This window comes from Amblyomma mixtum, chromosome 2, assembly GCF_055824585.1.
Source record: "Amblyomma mixtum isolate Tamu chromosome 2, ASM5582458v1, whole genome shotgun sequence".
Lineage (NCBI taxonomy): Eukaryota > Metazoa > Arthropoda > Arachnida > Ixodida > Ixodidae > Amblyomma > Amblyomma mixtum.
In genome coordinates, this window is record NC_143013.1 from 57,042,319 (window position 1) to 57,062,711 (window position 20,393).

The 20,393-nt window shown below is 48.5% G+C and overlaps 1 protein-coding gene across 1 annotated transcript; it reads right to left on the reverse strand.

The window, feature by feature from the left end:
• Positions 1 to 1,306: 1,306 nt before the first annotated feature.
• LOC149359414 (endothelin-converting enzyme 1-like) lies at positions 1,307 to 9,472 on the reverse strand. The gene is made up of 4 exons (XM_089567672.1): positions 9,251 to 9,472; positions 7,445 to 8,142; positions 5,162 to 5,807; positions 1,307 to 1,375 (listed from the first exon to the last, which is right to left on the reverse strand). Exons 1-4 carry the CDS (start codon positions 9,470 to 9,472, stop codon positions 1,307 to 1,309), a joined length of 1,635 nt encoding a protein of 544 aa, XP_089423798.1.
• Positions 9,473 to 20,393: the final 10,921 nt, after the last annotated feature.

Sequence of the window (20,393 nt, forward strand, 5' to 3'; positions counted from 1 at the left end):
ACTCAGCAGATATGAGCACACACCGCAAATAGATAAACACAATGTTTGCCTTGCATCACATTGCGCAGCAATGGCCACCAAATGAAGATTATTTTCGAAAAGATTCCAAGCCAATTACAAAAATCATAACCTGCCTTGGCACTATAATTTTGGACGACATTTTAAGTGGTTATGTATCTCGTTTCTCATTATCGTATAATTCTGGCACGGTTGTCGCCTGCAAATTTTTCTCTTCGAGGTTTTGTTTCGTTTTCTAGGGTTTAACGTCCCAAAGCGACTCAGGCTATGAGGGACGCCGTAGTGAAGGGGTCCGGAAATTTCGACCTCCTTGGGTTTTTAGACGTGCACTGACATCGCACAGTACACGGGCCTCTAGAATTTCGCCTCCATATAAATTCGACTGCCGCGGCCGGGATCGAACCCGCGTCTTTCGGGTCAGCAGTCGAGCGCCATAACCACTGCGCCACTGCGGCGGCTTTTTTCTTTTCGAGGATAACCACGCTGGAGCTTATATGCGTCGAAATGCAATTTTATTTTTGATTGTGCACATCGTCTGTAGTTGCTGGACAATGTAAACAGAAGTTCTGGCCATTGGACTCGAAGGTTAGGATTTCTGTCAGAATCTATCATGAACGCCGCAGTCATTTTCACATCTGTCAGTGATCCATCAGGTGGCGGGTTCATTCCACGGTTTCATGAAACCTACATAAATCAACTTAGAGGTTCTGCGTGTGCCCTTTAAAACGCATCATCAGTCCAAAGTTCTTGCAAACGATTTACGTAATAAGTGTTGACAGTCTTGACTGCTCTAAGCGAACGATTCAGCCTGTCGAAAGTATATTCTCAGAAAAGACACAGGTCGTCGAGAAATAAATTCATCTATTGTTTAAATTCCGTGGTGCTGAAAAAGGTTCGCTCGTTAATAACCAGAAATCCCACTTAACTCACAAATGAATTAATTGTACTTTACGCAAGCATCATGGGTCTCTATAACAGCACTGTATTGTAGAATATTCTGCGGAAACCTGTTTATATCTTTGTACAGGTTATCAGGAATAAATGTTTTGATCTTCAATACAACTTCGAAATGTCTTGTGGAGCCCAGCCACGCATACGTTTTCACAGCAATGCAACATATCTTCAGGCCTGTCCCACTGTTACCAACGAAAAAAAAAAATAGAAGTAGAAAGTCAAAGCACAAACTGTTGACTACATGAGGAACTTAATAATATGTCTTCGTACAGGGTAATGAACTGTTATGGCGAACACGCGAGTGTGTGGCCGCGCTCTGCGGGGCGCCAGTGCGTCAGTCACGGTCGCGCATCAAAGCGAAGTCGCATACGACGTGAAGCAGCACATTCAGGTCCTTCTCCGCCTGCATCACATAGGTTCGATGCATGGTTGTGTCGGACGCATGGACGCTTCGAAGAGCACGGCCGCACATTCTTGTGTTGACTCTATGAGTGCACCACCCTGTACTTGAGAACACTGATCGAAGGTACTCCAAGGTGGCTTTCCAGTACCGTGGGACAGTTCAGATAAGAAATACTTAGCCTATTTCCCTGCTAGGAGAGGCTCAGTATTTCCTGTGTTCAGTTCCCTTCCTGCACATAGCCTGGAAAAGAAAGGCTGCCCTCTCAACTTTATATAATACTTCGAAATGGATGCATACATCCTCCGTGCTCAGTAAAGCTACGGATAAAATATATACTGCCATTGCCGGAGCGCACCTACGTGCCAGGGTGTCTGCTAGCGAATTTAGTTGTTTTCAGCAACGAAACTCGTCCTCAAAAGATAAAGCTGGTGTCGAAAGGAAACTAGGCACAAAGATGTCCTCCGGTGGACTGCGTGAATGTAGTTTGTGATATCTTGCTTGAGCTCAGCCACGAATGCTCTTCTGCTGTCCGCGGGGCGGGCAGGCCGACAATTTTTTTTTGTCTTTTTTTTTCAATGGCCAAATTAGAGCCCGCAAATGATGATCACGGTGGGGACTTCCTGCCGTAGGAGGATGCGCGTGCTCCGTCTTATGGCGCTCGAGTGTTTGAGGCTATCATACGTCAAAACAAATATGCAGGTATAAATGTCGGTTGTTTTAAAAAATTCCATTAATAAACTTAGAAAATAAAATATTTCATTCTCACTGGAAGATGCAATTCACGTATATTTTCACAGCTTAAGCTGCATTACCGTTCGGCAGGGCTTTTGCTTCGCCTTAAAGGGTGCAGTAGTCACCTACCCCTTTTATCTCCTTCTTTCCGGATGTTGGCGCTGGGAAGGGGCAAAGCAGGTTCATACTGATCTGATAGAAAGGATTTGTACCTGTGGCTAGTAGTATTTGCTTTGAATCAGGTGGTGGGTGCCAGGAGACAAAAATGCGAACGTGATGCTCTAAATGTCAAAGAGGGAAAAGAACTATATTTCTCGTATGACTGCTTTATTTGGCGTCACAAACGCAAGCCATAAGTAAACATCGATGTCCGTTCAAATTTCGCGAAGCCTGGAGCATTTTCTGCATAGACGAGGAATAAAACGAAAAAAAAAATGTCTTCCCACACATCTCATTTCCCTACAACAACGCTTTTCAGGAGATAATCCAGATTTCGCCATGAAAATCGTCTAACAACCGGAAGCCATGACCATGCTCAGCGCAAAACTTGAGTACAAACGACGAAAGCATCTTGGACCTCTCCAAAAACAGTTCAGCTTCGATGACGTTACGGCCTCTGGGCTTCTTGTAAATTGAAATATACGGGCAGAAAGCCGGCAGGCATGTCCTCCTGTTTGGGCAAATGTTTTAAAGCGGAATCTTTACTAGCCTAGTGGCGCCGATTACGCTGTGTCTGCACGAATGACCTTGAACAGGAGGAGCGCAGCTGCGTCAGTAACCACGTGACGTACCATGTGACTCGCAGCAGCTGCAGCCGCGTGCTCCCCCGTCGCCGAAGCCGCTCCGCGCTGCCTATCCATTGTCTCGCTATGGATGAAGCAAGTCAGCCGGAGCCGACGTCCTTGAGAGTGAGTACTCGCCGACGTCGGGCCGAGTCTGATCATCCGGGCGACATTTCTAACCGTGCGAGGGATTTAGCAATCGATAGCTAGCGTAAATACGCTAAACGCCTCAATCGCGCTTTGAGGTACGTGGGGAGGTGAGCGAGAGATGTGGGCTGCATATGCGTTAGCGCTGACAACATTGTGGCAGACACGCGGCACTGCTGCAATAGGCCGCATCGTTCACTGGGTGAGCAACCTCTCGCGATGAACCATTAATTTAACTGCCACCCGCCAGGGCGGCAGGGAGGGAGCGCTGCCTATCCAGTCCCTAGGTAGCTTTCGCTTGCATAACCAGGGTTAGTTGAGCTAAGCTAGTCATTTTTTGGTGCAGTATGTGTCCAGGAATGCCCACTATGAACACCATAGGCTTCTGCTTCTCTATGCTTTTTCCAGCACATATCTATCATCAACCATTGAATCGTTTTACCTCCGCCCTCATAGTTGGCCTTTCAGGGCTTTATTTATCGGCTTTAGTTTCAGTACGCCCGCTCACGCTATCTGCGTGCTGACATTGTTGCCTAGTGACGCAACTGACATAACGGAGCACACCTTCAAACATGGCTGCCATCGGCGAGGGAGCGATGACGCATCAGTTATAGTAGGCATCTATTAAAAATCTGTTGTTAAATTACTGTATTTTCCATGAAGCGATAACCTGCACGAAAACAAATTCCTAACTTACGGGTGCACTCCCTTAATAGCGCGACTGGCATTTGCATGTTCTAACCGGGAAGTATGGTAGTTACAGCAGCATTTATTACTAGTGCACGTGATATATACCAATCAAACTTTTTTCTAATAATACAAACTTCAAACATTGATAAGTATACTCTACGAAAACCGTAGTGTTGACGAAATGGAAACGAATATTCCATGTCTTCCTACTGAAAATTACGGGTGTTCAAGGCATGCCAGTACTGCGTAACGTGGCACTATGTTCAAAGGCAACCTGTACCGCATCTAGGAACTTAGTTCAAGAGAGGGCAGAATAAATTACCCCCTTAATTCCCCGCTGCATTAGCCCATAGTTGTCAAAATACATTCCGCTCGCAAGAAATATTCGATATATTTAGTTCTATTGTATCCGAATCCTCAAAATATGTTGAGGCCCGGGGAACGACACGCGGTTCGTATAAAATTCCGCATAAAAAGTGAGTTGCACTCGGCGTTCTTCTCTAATATAAAGAAAGGAGCCTGAAATGAGACCGAATACTTCGCAGTTGACCTGCGCCTTTTATAATGCAGCCTTAGTGCGCCAAATGCGCTGGGCATGTCAAAAGTTTTGTTCCGAAGCAAATATTATGCATACAGTGTAGAAATAATATAGCTAGCTAGCCAACTATTAAGTCCAAATGCGTCAATGAGCATTTCCAAAAAACGCGCACTTATCCTTCGCTTTCATAGCCGAGTGTTCACTGCAACCGAAAGCGTCCGAAAACCCTCGCGAATTTGCCACAAGTTCATTACAGCCTACCGTGAACCACGATATTCTTCCAACTTGTTTTTTAACGCAAAAGCTCCGGCAAAGGGTCATGAAGAAGACTTTCTCGTCGGTCAGCTCACTCGTTAGGTTTGTCTGATAACTCTTGAGCACGCGGTCAAGAAATGCATAGTAAGCGACCTCCATAGCACCGACCTCGATGCCACGGAATGACTTAGCTGGCTGGGGTTGATCAGAGCAGTGCTGCTTTTGCTTCAGGGCTTCCATAGACTGCTCAGATATCCATGATCCCGACTTGGACAGGCTTCCGTTTGGATGCATATACTGCGGCGGCTCTCGAAATACACCCATCAGTGCCACTGCCAACAGGAAGCCGAGACCACCATATACCATGCCCAGTGTTCCACGGTTGTAGTAAAGTGGAGCCGTCAATGCCGCCATAGCGATGTCAAAAGTGTTGAGAGAGGATTCGTAGTCCGTGAGCCGCGGTGTCCAGCTGGGAAGTAAGCTTTCGGCGAAGTATCGATGTCGCCTCATAAAAATCGCACGTACACACTCTCGTGCTTTGATCCAGAAGACGACGAAACTATCATCTTTTTCCGGACAAGGCCCATAAAGTTCTTCCACCGCAGTGGCTTTATCAAACAAGCTCGGTGGCCAAAGACGCACCTTGACGTATTCCAGCTTCTGGACAAACAGGTGTCTTGCATCTGAGTCCAGCCAGGCAACACTGCTCACACTGTCCACAACCTCCTGCTTCAATGTCTGAAGAACTGAGCTCGCATGCGCCCGACCCAATGGCGTCAGCCGGTCTTGTGCGTAGAGCGAGGCTATAAGGGGGCTGTATACGGCCTCCACCTCCTTCGCGCACAGCATGGTTAGGTGATACTCTGCGCGCTGTTTGCCGTCGCCGAAGACGTTTTCAAGAAGAGCTTTGTCGAACATGAGGGCGTACATCTGCACAAACTGCCACGACAGGTGCAATAGGGCCTCTGCATCGCCATAGCTAGTCAGAAATTCGTGGACGGCACGCATCACCCAGCTGTGCGCAACGAGGATGTCGTCTCCAAGCAACAGCGGCTGGTCCAGGTGTTCCCGAAGAGCTGCAAGCCAATGGCGAAACCCCAGGCCAGTCACGTGCTCATCAACTTCTGAAGGGCGGTAGAGAAGCACGGCTGAATGTGGTTTAACCCTGGCCGCTTCAAGAAGCAAGGCTACAGAATCACCCTGCACTTCAGCGCTCCTCTTGATGATTGCTTCGAATTGAGAGCCCGGTTGGCGTCCAAGAAGGAATGTGTACACGAGGCTCCAGTACCTGCGTGCAATAGTCAGTCTGCACTTCGAATGGGAGAGCTCAGGGATTAGTAAGGAGCGTTAAGCACAGATTACCAAATGCTACTCATGTTGAATTTCAATGCAGTGAAGGTTTTACTGCCAAAATATAAATTGCCACTACGCAGGTTCTATACAGCAGTGCTATGGCTTATGAAACCTATTTCTACTACATAGCGACTTGTCTATAACAACGCAGCCGTGAGCAAATGAAACCTGCATTATTGAAAAAATTTGAGCCGCCTGACGAAATTGATTTCGAGTGAATGCCCTTTCTTGAAAACTAAAAACTGTAATATACGACTAAATGTTTGTTCCGTATTTAACAATATTGAGTTGAGTAGAGGTTGCTATAACCTACTAGTGGAATTGGCCTTCCAAATATTCTGGCAACAGTTAACTGTACCACCAATGTGCGCCACTCTGCCTGATGCTGAAAGTGACCGAACAAGCTGTAATTTTCGCGCTGGTGCAGCCAGTAATGCGAAATAGTTCTAGGTGTTTTATAAGAATGTCGCGACCTAAACCCATGTTCACAACGTGACCAACAAAATCCTATTTCTGTAGCCAGGCAAGCGGACGCTCTCGGCCACTGTGCTGATTTATTAAAGGCCATGTGGGGCAGGCTCATCTGGACACTGGGGCATGTGCTCTTAGGGAGCTAGGAGCCAAGGTATAGCTTACGTCGCCGCTTTTGCCCAAACTTCTGAAGAGAGGCAGCTTTTGTTTTTATTACATATATTAGTGGGAGACTGGTAGGATCATTCTAGGTTCTGCCATGGAATGGCTACTTTTTAGTTTTCTTTCATTCCACGCGAAACGCCCCACACCCCAAAAGCACCCACCACTGATTCTTCTAAAAAAAATATGGCTGAGGCTTAGCTAAGGTTAAGCCTAGTCAGATGCGAAGCATATTGATTGCTAGGCTTGGTCGTCGCTCAAATCAGCCCTGCTTCTAGGCGGAATCCCAACACCTGGCCGCCTCGTAAGTGCCCGGAGAGCGAGGCAAGCTCAGCTTTATACAGCTGCTGTAGCGTCACGTGGTCAGCTGCAGCGCCTGTGATGTGGAGCCTCCATCGCCGCGGCCGACCGCGCGAGCCGGCAGCCCATCTCTCCTCTGCTGTGACGTCATGTTGTCACGTGGTCAGCCGCCGCGCCTCTGATGTGGAGCCTCCACCGCCGCGGCCGACCGCGCGAGCAGGCAGCCCATCTCTCCTCTGCTGTAACGTCATGTTGTCACGTGGTGTCAGGTGGTCATGGTAGCTCCACCGCCGCTCTCGACGGGCTGTAGTGTAGCTCTAGTAATATGCTTCCCATAAAAATTGGCGATTGTGTGAATGGAGTCTCAACAAAGCATTATGTTAAAAAAAAACTACTCATTTGAGGGTTTTTTGAAGTTTCCGCGACGAAGCAACAGTTTCTTGAACCCAAAAATTTTTCAACGAAATTGGAAACTCGTTTTATAAAAAAACTACGTTTCTTAACACTATTGATAGTTTAGTTCTTTTAGTACAACATATTTTGTTCTGCAGCTGACGCCTGAAATGTTTTTTTTTTCGTTAAGTGCGTTTCTCAGGCTTTCACTGCTGGAAATTATTAGCTCAGTTCAGAGCCAAGTACCTTGCGTAGCTCCCACTCGCCATGACGTAGGCATGGTTCGCGGCGAACAACCGTATGTCGCTACTGCGGCCGGGTAGGAGCACGATGCGGCTGGCTCCAGCAACGTACGGATGCGGCACCGATCGAATGCGGAGCCACAGAGATATGTCCAAGTGCACGGCCAGACTGACGAGTACGCTGGGCGCAGTAACGTTGCTCGCTGGTGGCTCCGGCCAGGACAGCTTCAGTCCTTTGAGGAACTCCATGAACTGCACTTTGTCCGCCTCGCTTGCTCGATTGTTACGGGTGCATGCTCTAAGCAACGCCAAGGGCTTCCTCGCCACCGGAATCTGTGCGACGCCTTTCTCGAGCAGCCCTTCCAGCCCGTCCATCCAAGCTATGCTGAGATCGTCTAATGCTGTGCCGTGAACAGAGGGAAGTCGGGTGTCTGGTTTCCAGGTTGAACAGACGTACCCTTCGAAGTCTTGGCACGGGTCGATGCTACGGTTGAGGCCGTTGGTAAGCAGGAATGCATGCCGGCGGCAGTCGCTGGATTCGCACCATCCACTCGCCAGTTTGCCGTGTCCAGGTGATGGCAAGAGAAAGGCGATGAGTGCGAAGACGGCCACCAGGCCCACAGCGAGGAGGGATAGAGTGGCGAGTCTTCTTCGCTCTCTGGTGTTACGCGAGATGGCTCTGGCACCGCTAGCATTCACCTCCTGCGAATCGTTTGCAGACACCACACAGAGAGACAAGTCCAGTTCCCGCCGGTAACTCTTTCGCGCCAAATAGAGCGAGTGCAAAGATGACAGGCGCTGACCACTTCACAAGAACGAAAAGCACTGGCTCAGTCAGCGCAGTTTGCCTCTTTTAGGTCAAAGTGTTGGTGACAGAAACATTGTTAGGGCAAGCATTGTATTAGGTTCAAATGAAGAAAGTTTAGAGTGTCCCCACTGTTTTAAAAGACAGCAGTATTTCCAGCCAGATGCATCAGTCTCCCGGTCAGGAACAGTGGTGTTAATTTTAAGGGCGAATTATTTTTCCCGTTACTACTGTGGTACAAACAAAAAAGTAAATAGAGGGGAGATTGAAATTTCTAGCAGTGGTTAAGACCTGCTTGTGTACCGCGGTGCACTCACAGCTCCCAGCTCTGCATTTTTGCTGTATTCGAAGTGCCAGTACGTGGTGTGTCGGAGGGTGTAACGACATAGGTCACTGCTGATGAGAGTTGTGGAACACTACCTTTTAACTGTATGAAAAAATACGTAAAACTTCTCCAATGTTCGGAGCTCAGCCGACTACCACGCCATTTTCGAAGCCCAATCTATTGGGAGGTCACTTGTAGCTATGAGGCCTATGAGGTCGCCTCCAGCTCCGCCTCATAGGAATATCGCAAGAGCAGCGTGAGAGCACCCTAGAGGCAGAGAACAGAGCACATTGCATCAAGTAGACTGTCGGAGCGCGGGCTTCCAACGACCATTACCTACAAAAGGCGAAACATGTCGAACCATTTTGCTGCTGGAATTGTCATCTTGCACAATGGAGGATCTGTTAGTGATCCTAATGAAAAGCGCAATTCTGAATGCATTCATATAAGCAACAGGGTTTTCATCTTTTAAAAATTTTGTTTCAAAAGTAGTCCACGAAATTATGTTCATAGCCTGCGACAATATTACAGACCAGTGTATGGGGATCCTCACAGCCAAAGCCTAAAGCAATTTTCGTAATTTTCCTCCCCATGGGACAGCAGAACAGCTACTTAGCTCCAGAGCAAAATGTCGGTGACCTACTTTCAACGTTCATCAATAAAAAGATAATGCCACTCACCACATCCCGTGGTAGAGAAGACAATGCGGTGAGCGCGACAGGACTACCAGTCAGCCAGACAGCAGTTTCCGCCCCTTCTAACCGGCTTGGCGAATCACAAGACCCTGGTGATGGCACGCCGTCGTTCACATCAGGTGGACACCACGGAGTGTGGTCATCATCGAAGCGAAGCGCTGGCGAAGCATTTTCAATGCTCATCTTGGGTTCCGGGCTATCAGCCATGCCTATTGTTCTTGTTCGTCTTCTCCTTTTGCTTCGATTACTCCGGCACTACCAAGGTGATAGTTGGCAGCAAGACCGAGGACTGCGCACCAAATGTTGTAAAGGTGTGACAGTTTTGCTCTTGTAGTAATAATATACTTTTAAACGTTAGTAGAGGTAAGCTTAGCGGTTTAGATCATTAACCAGCAGGAACTATTCTGCTGCCCTAAGAGCCTACGCGTGCCTAAAGAGAGTTTTCAGGTTGCAATACAGCCTTCTGGGTATTTAATAACATCGCGAGAACATCGACGGTCCGTCGCTACTGTGCTAGAACAAGGAGAGGAGAAAGCATGCCAAGGCAACGACGCACCCTGGCCAATACCCCGCCGTGGGCATGTGCCATTAAAATTGAGGACATCATCATCATCATCATCATCATCATGCCGGAGGTTGGCGCTTCAGAGAAGGACAAATGTAGAAATCCCCATCACAAATGCCACTCACTTTGTCGCTCCGGCTTCTTCTTTCCTTTTGTGCGAGCGTCAGAGATTTTGCGTTCAGTCAGATTTTTCATTACTTCCATAATTACAAAACAGCTATTGGCAAATTCTCTTGCTAACTGCATTCAAAATTTTATAAATATAAAAACACTTCTCAGTATTTCTTGTTTGTTTTTTTTTCAATTCTACAATCTTATCTCCTAGATTATTTTTGTCGCTTTAGTCTTTAGTTTATTGCAATAAGCACTGTCGTTAGCTTGAAACCAGTTTATACCCTTCTCTTCGCCCTCCTCACGCAACCCTGGCCAATCTTCCCTCGTGGGTATGTGCCATGTCTCTTAGAAAACGACAACAAAAAAAATTGGCGGGGCTTCGCGCTTTGGTTAAGCCTGGTAGGTTGCGAAAGCGAGCGCAGCGCCTCTAACGGAAGGAACGCGGCGCGCCGCGTCTCAAGGTCACGCGTGGCTACCGGCCGCCGCTGCGCGACGACTCGACTTGGTAGCCCATCCCTCACCCTTGTATGACGTCACACTATGACGTCACTAGGTATAGCATGACGTCATAGGTCATTCTAAATGTCACGCGCGGCTACTGGCCGCCCCTGCGCGACGACTCTACTTGGTAGCCCATCTCTCACCCTGGTATCACGTCATAGGTCATTCTAAAGGTCAAGCGTGGCTACCGGCCGCCGCTACGCGAAAGGCCGTTCATGAGCGTAGTATTGCTTTCGCAATAACACATGTCCACAATTCCTGCTGCCGGAGTGAGCATCGTCTGCTAGGCTATTCTGATTGGTGTGAAGCAACCTCTGCCCATTTTCGGCTGTTATGCATCGGGGCCCCAAGAACCTGCGACCAATCGTTCTGTCCGCTGCATTTTGTGCAGGTGACATCTTACAAGAGTGCATCTTATGACATCTTGAAAACTGGAAATTGGTTTTTGAGGAAAGAAAATGGCGCAGCGGTCTCACATCTCGATGGAAACCTGGAAACCGCACCGTAAGAGAGAGAGAACAAAGGAAGAGGTGCCATAGTGGAGGGCTCCGGAATAATTTCGACCACCTGGAGATCTTAACGAGATGTGGTGTCGCCCGTTCTGCGGACGGTGACAGATCGTATGGTTACGTTTCATGACATCACCATGCAATACCGTTTAGGTAGACTTCCATAACCTCCCGCACTATTTCTCTCACTAAACTCCAGGAGGTTGCGTGGAGGCAACTCCTTCCCCAACCCCCTGCCCCAACCCCACGATACATGCTCGCATATACCCTGGAGTCTACTCCCTTTCCTGTAAAATATGTGGCCAACATGCCACTCTATCCCGCATACTCTGCGCTTGCCCTCGGGACACCCCTCCTCGAGGTTTGCAGCTCTCGAATCAAGACCACTGAGGAGGCCGCATTGCTCAGTTCCGATTCGGACACACAGACCCGGGCTGTGACAAGAGCCCTAGAAGTCGTTGAGCGCCGTGGGCTCATGGCCACTTGATGGGGCTATGCCCCCACAACATCTGCTACTTTTCACAACGAAAATAAAGTTTATCCTCCTCCTTAACGTGCATTGACAACGCACAGCAAATGGGCGATTTTTGCGTAACGGAGCAGATAAAGCAGGCACTAAGAAAGAAAGAAAGAAAGAAAGAAAGAAAGAAAGAAAGAAGGAAAGAAAGAAAGAAAGAAAGAAAGAAAGAAAGGAAGAAAGGAAGAAAGAAAGAAAGAAAGAAAGAAAGAAAGGAAGGAAGGAAGAAAGAAAGAGAGAAAGAAAGGAAGAAAGAAAGGAAGAAAGGAAGAAAGGAAGAAAGGAAGAAAGAAAGAAAGGAAGAAAGAAAGAAAGAAAGAAAGAAAGGAAGAAAGAGAGAAAGAAAGAAAGAGAGAAAGAAAGAGAGAAAGAAAGAAAGAAAGAAAGAAGGAAAGAAAGAAAGAAAGAAAGGAAGAAAGAAAGGAAGAAAGAAAGAAAGAAAGAAAGAAGGAAAGAAAGAAAGAAAGAAAGAGAGAAAGAAAGAAAGAAAGGAAGAAAGAAAGAAAGAAAGAAAGAAAGAAAGAAAGAAAGAAAGAAGGAAAGAAAGAAAGAAAGAAAGAAAGAAAGAAAGAAAGAAAGAAAGAAAGAAAGAAAGAAAGAAAGAAAGAAAGAAAGAAAGAAAGAAAGAAAGGGATGCCGTAGTGGGAGGCTCCGGAATCATTTTGACCACCTAGGGAACTTTAACGTGCACTGACATCGCACAGAACACGAGCGCCTTTTGCGTTTCCCCTCCATCTTATGACATCTTATGAAAAATGAAACATCTTATGAAAGACGTATCATTAAAACAGATTGTAGAGGACCTTCGATATCGGCACAGTGATGTAGTTAAAACAGACGCTTTCGAGGTGCTATCCTCAAAGGCAACTGGGGCCTTGCGTCGTGCTTGGAACGTTATGCGTCTGCAACAATCCAGAGCCACAAACTTAGAGCAGATAAAACACGAAACAAACCCTCCCAGAGCTCAGCCATAAAACTTGCTTCCCGGTGTCTGCTTCGCACGAAGCAGAAGAACCAGATGACGACGCTCGTTCCAGTAGTGTGCTCACTGCGCATGTTCGCTCCGTTTCCTTTCGCGATTTTCTCACTGCTTCGCCTTGGCGTCGCTGCACCTTACAGCGAACGCTCGAGTGATATTATTAAAAACGACAAGGTTGTACCTCTATCTGTAACTTCTTGCTGACGAAGAAAACTACAAGCTACACACACTTCTTGCGGGCATAGATATCTTTCATTGCTTCTCGCAACGCAGAACTGGTGCGTTAAGATCACTGACATCACTGCTAATTCACTGAATGTGACGCACATCGGTGCAAGCCTGTACCATGAGTCAATACAGGCTTTTTACGTTATCATGGTCTTCGCTGCATGATGCCGGCATCAAAGACTATGTGCAGTTCCAATGCATGATGGAAGCTGACAGTAATCGAAACCAAGAAGCACAGGGTATGAATTTTTAATATTTTTTTATTTGGTGGTTTAATATTTTATAAATGGATGATTAGTAAAATCTGAACAAAAGCAACCACATGCCGCCGGTGGAACCCGAACCCATCACCTGTGAATTTCGAGTCCGGTTCTCTACCACTGAGCTACGCCGACGGCTGTTCAATGTTTAGCTTTCGGGGGTAAAAAAAAAAAACCTATGCTCATTGGTTTCTCTGTGTGTTGGCTTCCGTCATGTATGTCATAACAAGCCCCTCTTTTCCCTTCTCTTGTCTACTGAATAGCTAACTTTGGACCTCGATCTGGCAGTCTTGATACCAGAATCGAGCAATTTTGGTAGCACAAGAGGGTTCTAGCATAGCTTCCGTCCTCACAGCTCGACCATGTTCCTACGTGTCCCTCGCGGTAATACAGCACGTAATGGTTCCGCCGCTATGAACGAGGGTGGCGCTGGGGAACACTCTCAAGGTTAGGGTACACCACGCATAAATACCCTGGAAAGCAGAGCATTGCGTAACCGTCGCCGTAGCTTAGTTGATAGAGCACCTGACGCTAAATTCGGAGGTCCTACGATCGAATCCCACCGGCATTATGTGGTTGTTTATTATTCTGCCGTCTAATCAGTTATGTTTAAAACAATTACCCTAGAAAGGTTCGAATGAAGAACACCAAAAATAATAATAAAAATATCTGCTATGCTTCTTGGTTTCGTTGACTGTTAGCTTTCGTTGTTTATGCAATAACGAGCCCCTCTTTCCCTTCCGTTGCCTTGCTAAGTCAGTCAGGGGGCGAACTGAAAAGCATGAGCAATTAACAAGACAAGCAAAGCAGAAGGTTGAGTCTAAAAATTATGTGCAGAAATCTAGTGTAATTCTCAATAGTCTCTGAAGGGAACAGCAGCTTACGATTGGCAGAGAGGCACACGAAGTGGTTAGGGAATACTTTTACTTAACGGCAGGTAATGACCGCAGACGCCGATCGCGAGAGTGAAGTAACAGAAGAAAAAAGATGGGGTGGAGCGCATTTGGTAGGTTCTCTCATATCATGAACGGCCGTCTACCAATATCCCTCAATAAAATGCTCACGGATCCTACAGCTGTATCCTACCGGTATTCGCCTGCGAAACAAAAACGTGGAGGCTAATAAAAAAGGGTTCTACTTAAGGACAACGCAGCGAGCTATAGAAAGAACGACATCCTAGTCCAAATAAGTAGGATGAAATGGGCTCGGGCCGTTCATGTCAGGCGCGGGCAAGATAACCGGTGGTTGAAAAGTGATTCCAAGAGAAGGAAGCGTAGCACGGGGCGGCAGAGAGTTGAGTTAGTTTATGTAAGAAATTTGCGGGGAGAATGTAGCTGCGGCTGGCACAGGAAAGGATTAATTGGAGAGGTCTGGTGCAGGCCTTTGCCCTGGAGTGAGAGTACTCAGTCTGATGATAATGAAGGTTATGACGCGACAGCGGCAATGGTTTTCTGCAATAATTAGCTTATGTCAGTAGGCCCACTAGACCGCGTGATACTCAAGGTGCACAAGTTCTCCCTTTAACGAAGTCAAACGAACGTTCCTCAATGGCCCGGGAGCAAGATGCCGACTCGCAACCTAAGGTTCTTGGGTTCAATTCCCAAATAATTGCCGCATTTTTTTTCCAACAATATGTATTCAATTTACATCCTTACTTGTTATATTGACATGCTATTACTCTAGTTATAATCATTTTCATTTCACAACTGAACGTTTGACGTCAGAACTCTTTGTTTTCTTTCTTCCTGTTAGGAATAGAGGCTACAACTTGGGACGAATTTTCAGTGAGCTGTCGGCAGACGCGTTGAGTCAAAGAGGCACTAGGGTGAAGTTACCTTCCTGAGCGTTGGCACGGCGGCTGCGTCGCCGACGGACTTGTGTTGTTGGTCGCGTGAAAGGATGGGTCCTAATCGCAGTGTTCAGGGGGAAGTAGTCGCTCCAGGGTTTCCTCGGTGTTGACCCAATATGCAATATGAATGCTGCGGGTCCGAAGATGTATCCCTAGTCAAGGAGTTCCCCATACGAGTTCGGGGGACTGGGTCAGTGTGGAGAGTGAGGCCCAGCGTTGACGCAAGCTCCACCAACTTTCGTCCCGCTTCTCTTCATGGCAGTAACCCCACATCCGAGAGGGAGCGTTGAAATCGCCCACAATCAAGAGGGGATCCCGACCCACAATTCTCGGCGTGTGGCTAAAGAGGTCCGCGAATGATACCCTTGACAATTTCGGATTTCAGTACACACTGAGCATGTGTAACGGTGGGTCCTGCTTGCGGAGTGGGAAGACGGTAACCATTGCATAGGAGTATTCAAGTTGTATGTCTAAGTCGACCTGCATGGTTGGCTGTATAATTTCTATGAACGCATAGACAAGACGAGTGGTCCTGCTGGAACGTCGTATAATTTGTTAGTGTGGCACCTTTCTCTGGCTCTTCGAGGGCAACCACGGCTGGCAAATGCTCAAAGGTTGATAGGAAAATCCGGAGGTCGGCCCGCTTGGAACTAAACCGGAGCCTCCGACAGTTCCATAGAGTAATAGTAAAGGGGGCAGCCGATTTGGAAAAGAGTGAGCGCCTACACCGAGGGTGTCCCGCCATGCTAAGATTTAGAGGTAAGAGGTCGAAGTGAGGCTGCCCTCGAGCCAGATACCAGGGGCTGAAGCTCAGCCGCTAGAAGGGGGCAGCTGTCGTCGTCTTCGTCGAGGTCAGTGACTCGGCGGGACAATCTGGAGGGCCGACCAGATGCGTCTTTAAGGGGACTGGCTCTTCGAGAAAGGCGGGGGTTAGTCGCGTTTTGTCCAGCTATCATAGAGGGTATAGCCTCCATGACTCGAACGATGAGGCGTTCCATCTCTGTCTCCAACAACGTGTCAAATTTGGCATTAAGACCGACTTCGAGTTCGGCAAAGGAAGGTTCCAGAACAGGCAACACCGTCGTCTCGCCCTTACTTATCAAACAACCTAAACTCAACTTTATCTAAACTTAACTTTAACCAAAATCTAAAACTAAACTTCAAATCTCGAAAAACTTTATCAATCTGGCCACGGTCTTTATCCCCGCTCGTGTAAAGGTCTCTCAAAGGCGGAGGAGCGGCTTCTGCTTCGTCTGTATACTAATACTCTGCTGTGCCCGGCCGCTCTGAAACACTTTGACCCTTCTTTTCGGGCAGATGTACGCACTGTGTGGAGAAATCTTCGGACATCTGCCTCAAGCTGTAGGCCTGCCCCTCCAACCCAGCTATCCCCCTCACCCCAACCCAACCCGGGAGGACTGGGAGGAGACCCTGCTCGGCTGCTCTGACGTGCAGGCCCAACGGGCCTTGGTCGCGCGAGCCCGGGCGGCAGCCGATGCCACTGGGGTCCCGAACTAGGGACGTCCACTTAATACTTGTAAGGGCTGGCCCCCTCTGGGTCAGCTCATGCATAACCTCTTTAAGTGTATCCGTACATAAATGTTTTCCACCCCCATCGCCGACGGAAGAATTTACCCTTATCCACGTGAGAAAGGGCTCGCCGGCCAGCAGCCTTGGCGAGGCGAATGCTGCGTTGCGTCGCCGCTTGGGGCTAATCGCATCGTTGGGAGAAGAACCCTTCTCCCCCGGTCGGAACGACGGCGGCTAAATGAGGGTATCGCCTCTTTCCCGCCGTGGACCGACCTGGCTAGAAACGACCCCTTCATTTTCCTTGAGATGTCTAACAGCGTTAGCCATCCCCTTCCCTTTCTACGATGCGCCGGGATTCGAGTTGGTGGCCTTGCTGGGTGCAGAGCTTCCAGTTTGTCCTGATTACCGACCGATGTGTCCAGGGCCTGCAGTTCATGGTGCTGCATCTCCGCCACCACCGGTGTTGATAGAAGGCTACACAGTCGACATCGCCATCGCAAGTGCAGGCCTTCACCACCGGAACTCACTGCGAGACGGCGACGGTACCATCGTCTGCGGTGGGCGGCTCTCGAAGTGATCAAGAGTGACCACTTGACTAGACACTGATTAAGTGCAGTTTCCCCAGATAGGGATATATGGACGACCAATCGTATTTTAGCAGTCGGATGGCATGTGAAAAGGAACCCTCTGATCTCTACTTCTATCTCATGTACTCCTCTATATACGTAATATCAATCGCTTGTCAAATCCTCTCCTCGAAGCCCTCCCTCCCCATCACATAAGCAGCAGATTTCCGAGCCGGGGTCCGAGGACCTCGACCTGTCCGTGACAACCCATACACTCCGAACGTTCGCTCTAATGTGTCGCGTTAAAACTTCAGTCCCTGCATCCTCCATTGTTCACCGCTATTTCGGGCTCGAGCAACTTGCGGCGTGGCTGCTTCTGCATAAAAACCTTCCCCTGAATTCGAGCTTTTAGATTCGACCCGCGCAACAACATATCGCCTGCCAGGATACAATGTGGCCATGATGGAGCCACCTACCTTCCGCCAAATCTAATAATAAATGGGAGTTATTTTTGTTCTTCGTCTTATAACCACTCTAGTGCGATTTTTTGCACTTTGCATGAATTGTTTCGCAAAGTAGGCACAGGTGTCGGCAGCAAACAGTTTTTATTGAACACGACGTCACGCAAGTACATGTACAATTTCGAGCATTGCCTCACGTACTTGGGCTATTACGAGAGCGAACAGTCGCCGGGTGGCTTCATGCATCTGCTAAAGGCGCATCGTGTGGTTGGCTTCGTATCCCCGGTGGTAGACGGCTGCACGCCGACGTTTTTTTGTGCGGAGTTTCTGTTCTGTGGATTGTTGTTGTTGAAACTTTTATTGAATGAAACCGGTGTTTTAAGTCCCTATTTCATCATTCCTTTGTAAAACACTGCTACGGCAGCCCTGTGGTGGTCGCTTGCAAAGATGCATCAGGCCTTTTTTTTTTCGTTTGACTGAGACTGAGTGCCTTGGCTCTACTGTTCTCCTTAGGAGGGCGCGCGCCGGTACTCCCGCTGGCCTGCCGACCGGTTCGCGCCCGCGTTGTGGACAGATACATCGCCAAATCTGGCTCAGGTAGTTAAAGGATGCTTCGCATAAAAAATAAAATGCCTCTGTCTGTACCACTGACATATAGCAGGCTCTATGTGGAAGGCAGGGGACTGTAGCCACTGCCGATTGTTGTGGTTCCCCAGGTTCTCAGCGTCGGCACAGGGAAGATCCCGCTGTACACGCTGCCGAAATATGGCTAATCAGCGTCGGGCCCTTACCGATCGTCACCGCCAGCTGCACGCTGCCGCTGCGCGTGGGTGCCGCAAGCAGCTGCCAGAGGCTTCGTTTGACGCCGTCGCCGAAGCCCAACCTCCGTCGCTGTTCGGCAAGCAAAGAAAGCCTTTCGAAGCCAAGACTTGCTCCTGGTAACCCAGGCATGAGCACTGCGATAGCTTCTACCGAGTTTAGCGCGTTATACAAGGCTAACTGATATGAGTCGTAAAGGCGAGGCTTGAACACTGTCTAGAACGAAGTTTCAGCGAAGCCAGTTAGAGGCATAGGCAGTGTAACTAAAGCGCGAAAATTAGTGGCCAAACATTAACACAGCCTCATGCTAATACCTTGAAGTTCATAGCGACAAACTCGGCGAAGACGAAGGAAAAGGACGCGAAAATAATTCACTATCTTAAAACGGCTTGGTAGTCAGCACTCGTCATGACTTCTTCCTTCAACCTGGTTTCATGGGTCGTACTGAACCTCGAAACGTTCGAGGATTTATTTTTCATGCCAAATAACACAGGACTACGACATCGCGCTTTTCTTTTTGCTCTTAATTATGACGTAAAGGTTTAGTTGCCTACTCACTACAAAGTTTTCGCTGATTCTACAGCACAAGCCGCCATGTTTTGAATGTCTGGGCGTATACGGAAGCTGTGCTCTATCCTACACATTGCTTGCGTTACGCAGCACAGAGTAAGCACTAGGCAATTTTTTTCGTGCTTTATTTACAGCAGCAAAAACATGCCCTTATCATTTCATTTCCTACGCGTTGATATATTTGTCGATGCTAGAAGCGTGTCCCACCAGGCATCGGGTACATGATCACCGCCGCCATGCCGAAGGAGGAAGGAACGTGGGCCGGAGACGGGGAGAAGGGGAAATGAAGGAAAAACTGTATTCACATATTTACATTATTTACATAGAGCGGGACTGAGAATGGCTCTCAGTTGAAGGGGAACGTCTTCGTCAACCGTAGTCGACTGGAGCTAGCAGGCTTCTCTCGGCCACACTCACGGCCGAGTTAAATATCGTTCGGTTTCCCCAGATCCCTGGCTGGGGAATAATGGTCGACGAGCACTGTCCAATCGGATGGACCGAAGGGGACCTTCTTGTTACCGCCCACGGCTGGGCAGGTGCGGGTTTTTCCCCTCTCACGCAGCTGGTTGATGAGAGGAGGAGATGCCGACTCATCCAGCGCTGCGGGATAGGAATCTCCCGAAGTCCTCCAGCAGGTGAATAAACTTGCTTCCCCGCCGAATGCCCAGAACGCGAGTCGGGGCCACGGAATTCTTCAATTATCCGCCAGCGTGACCGGCGCCGGCCCGTCGCCTCTAATGTGGTCGCTCGGACAATACCTCCGGCATAGGAATTTCGCTGGGGTCATTGCCGACAATGGCCCCTGGCATTCTTGCTACACTAATCCGCTGAGGCTCGGAGGGGCATTCCAAGCATCCCACTTCCCACCGCCGTCGCGGGGTTGTCGGCCTCGATGAATGTTCACGGTAGCTGCATGATCGGGCCCACGTGGTCCGAGTGGACACAGGTGTGGCGGGAACACACAAAGAGAGTTAAGGGGGGGGGGGGGGGGGGGTAGAAACACAACAGCACGTCCGCCGCCCGAAGAGGTCTCGTAGTGGTTGCAGCCAACGCTGCTGCGCGCAGAGACCTGGAGTTGTGTCCGTTAGGCTTTTGGTCACAGCTGGGCCCAAAGGTTCTTCTTGCTTCGTTGACAACTGTAACGGTCTCAACCAGCAAGGTACACAGCCCAACAAGCAGAAAGCGCCAAACCGACTTTAAGAACTGCCAAGCTGTTTTCGGTCGACAAAGTCTGTTTAGAGAAAATGAGCTGTCGCGTGAAATTTACGTCCTCCTCCGAAAGTTTCCAAGTTTGACCAAACCAGAATACACAGAGCTTGTTTAGCCAAAAGGGAAAAATTTCCTAAAATTTTGGGGTGGTGCCGTAGCACGGTTTATGTCACAGAAAGCCACCGCCCGTGAGAGCACAAAGGGAAGGTGGAGCTGCTGAACACACATGCAAAACAGACAAAAATGATTCCCGCTAAAGCAAAAAAAAAACAAAATACAAATTTGCATAGCGGAATAACGTCTGGGGAGTCAGGAAAGGGCATTACACGGGAAAGCTTCGGCTGAGGCCATCAGCGTTGCCATTACTCGCACCTTTCGGCAACGCATGTGAACTGAGTCCCGCAATGCCGAGCTCCGAAATTTCGCTCTCATTTCGCATAGGAGAGTGTAA

Bases quoted from the DNA above. Each gene is read 5' to 3' on its own strand.
- LOC149359414 (XM_089567672.1), bottom strand. From the start codon at position 9,472: ATGGCTGATAGCCCGGAACCCAAGATGAGCATTGAAAATGCTTCGCCA. The intron at 8,143-9,250 runs GTGAGTGGCATT...AACGATTCGCAG, and splicing joins CTTCTCTACCACGGGATGTG to GAGGTGAATGCTAGCGGTGC. The intron at 5,808-7,444 runs GTACTTGGCTCT...TATTGCACGCAG, and splicing joins GCGAGTGGGAGCTACGCAAG to GTACTGGAGCCTCGTGTACA.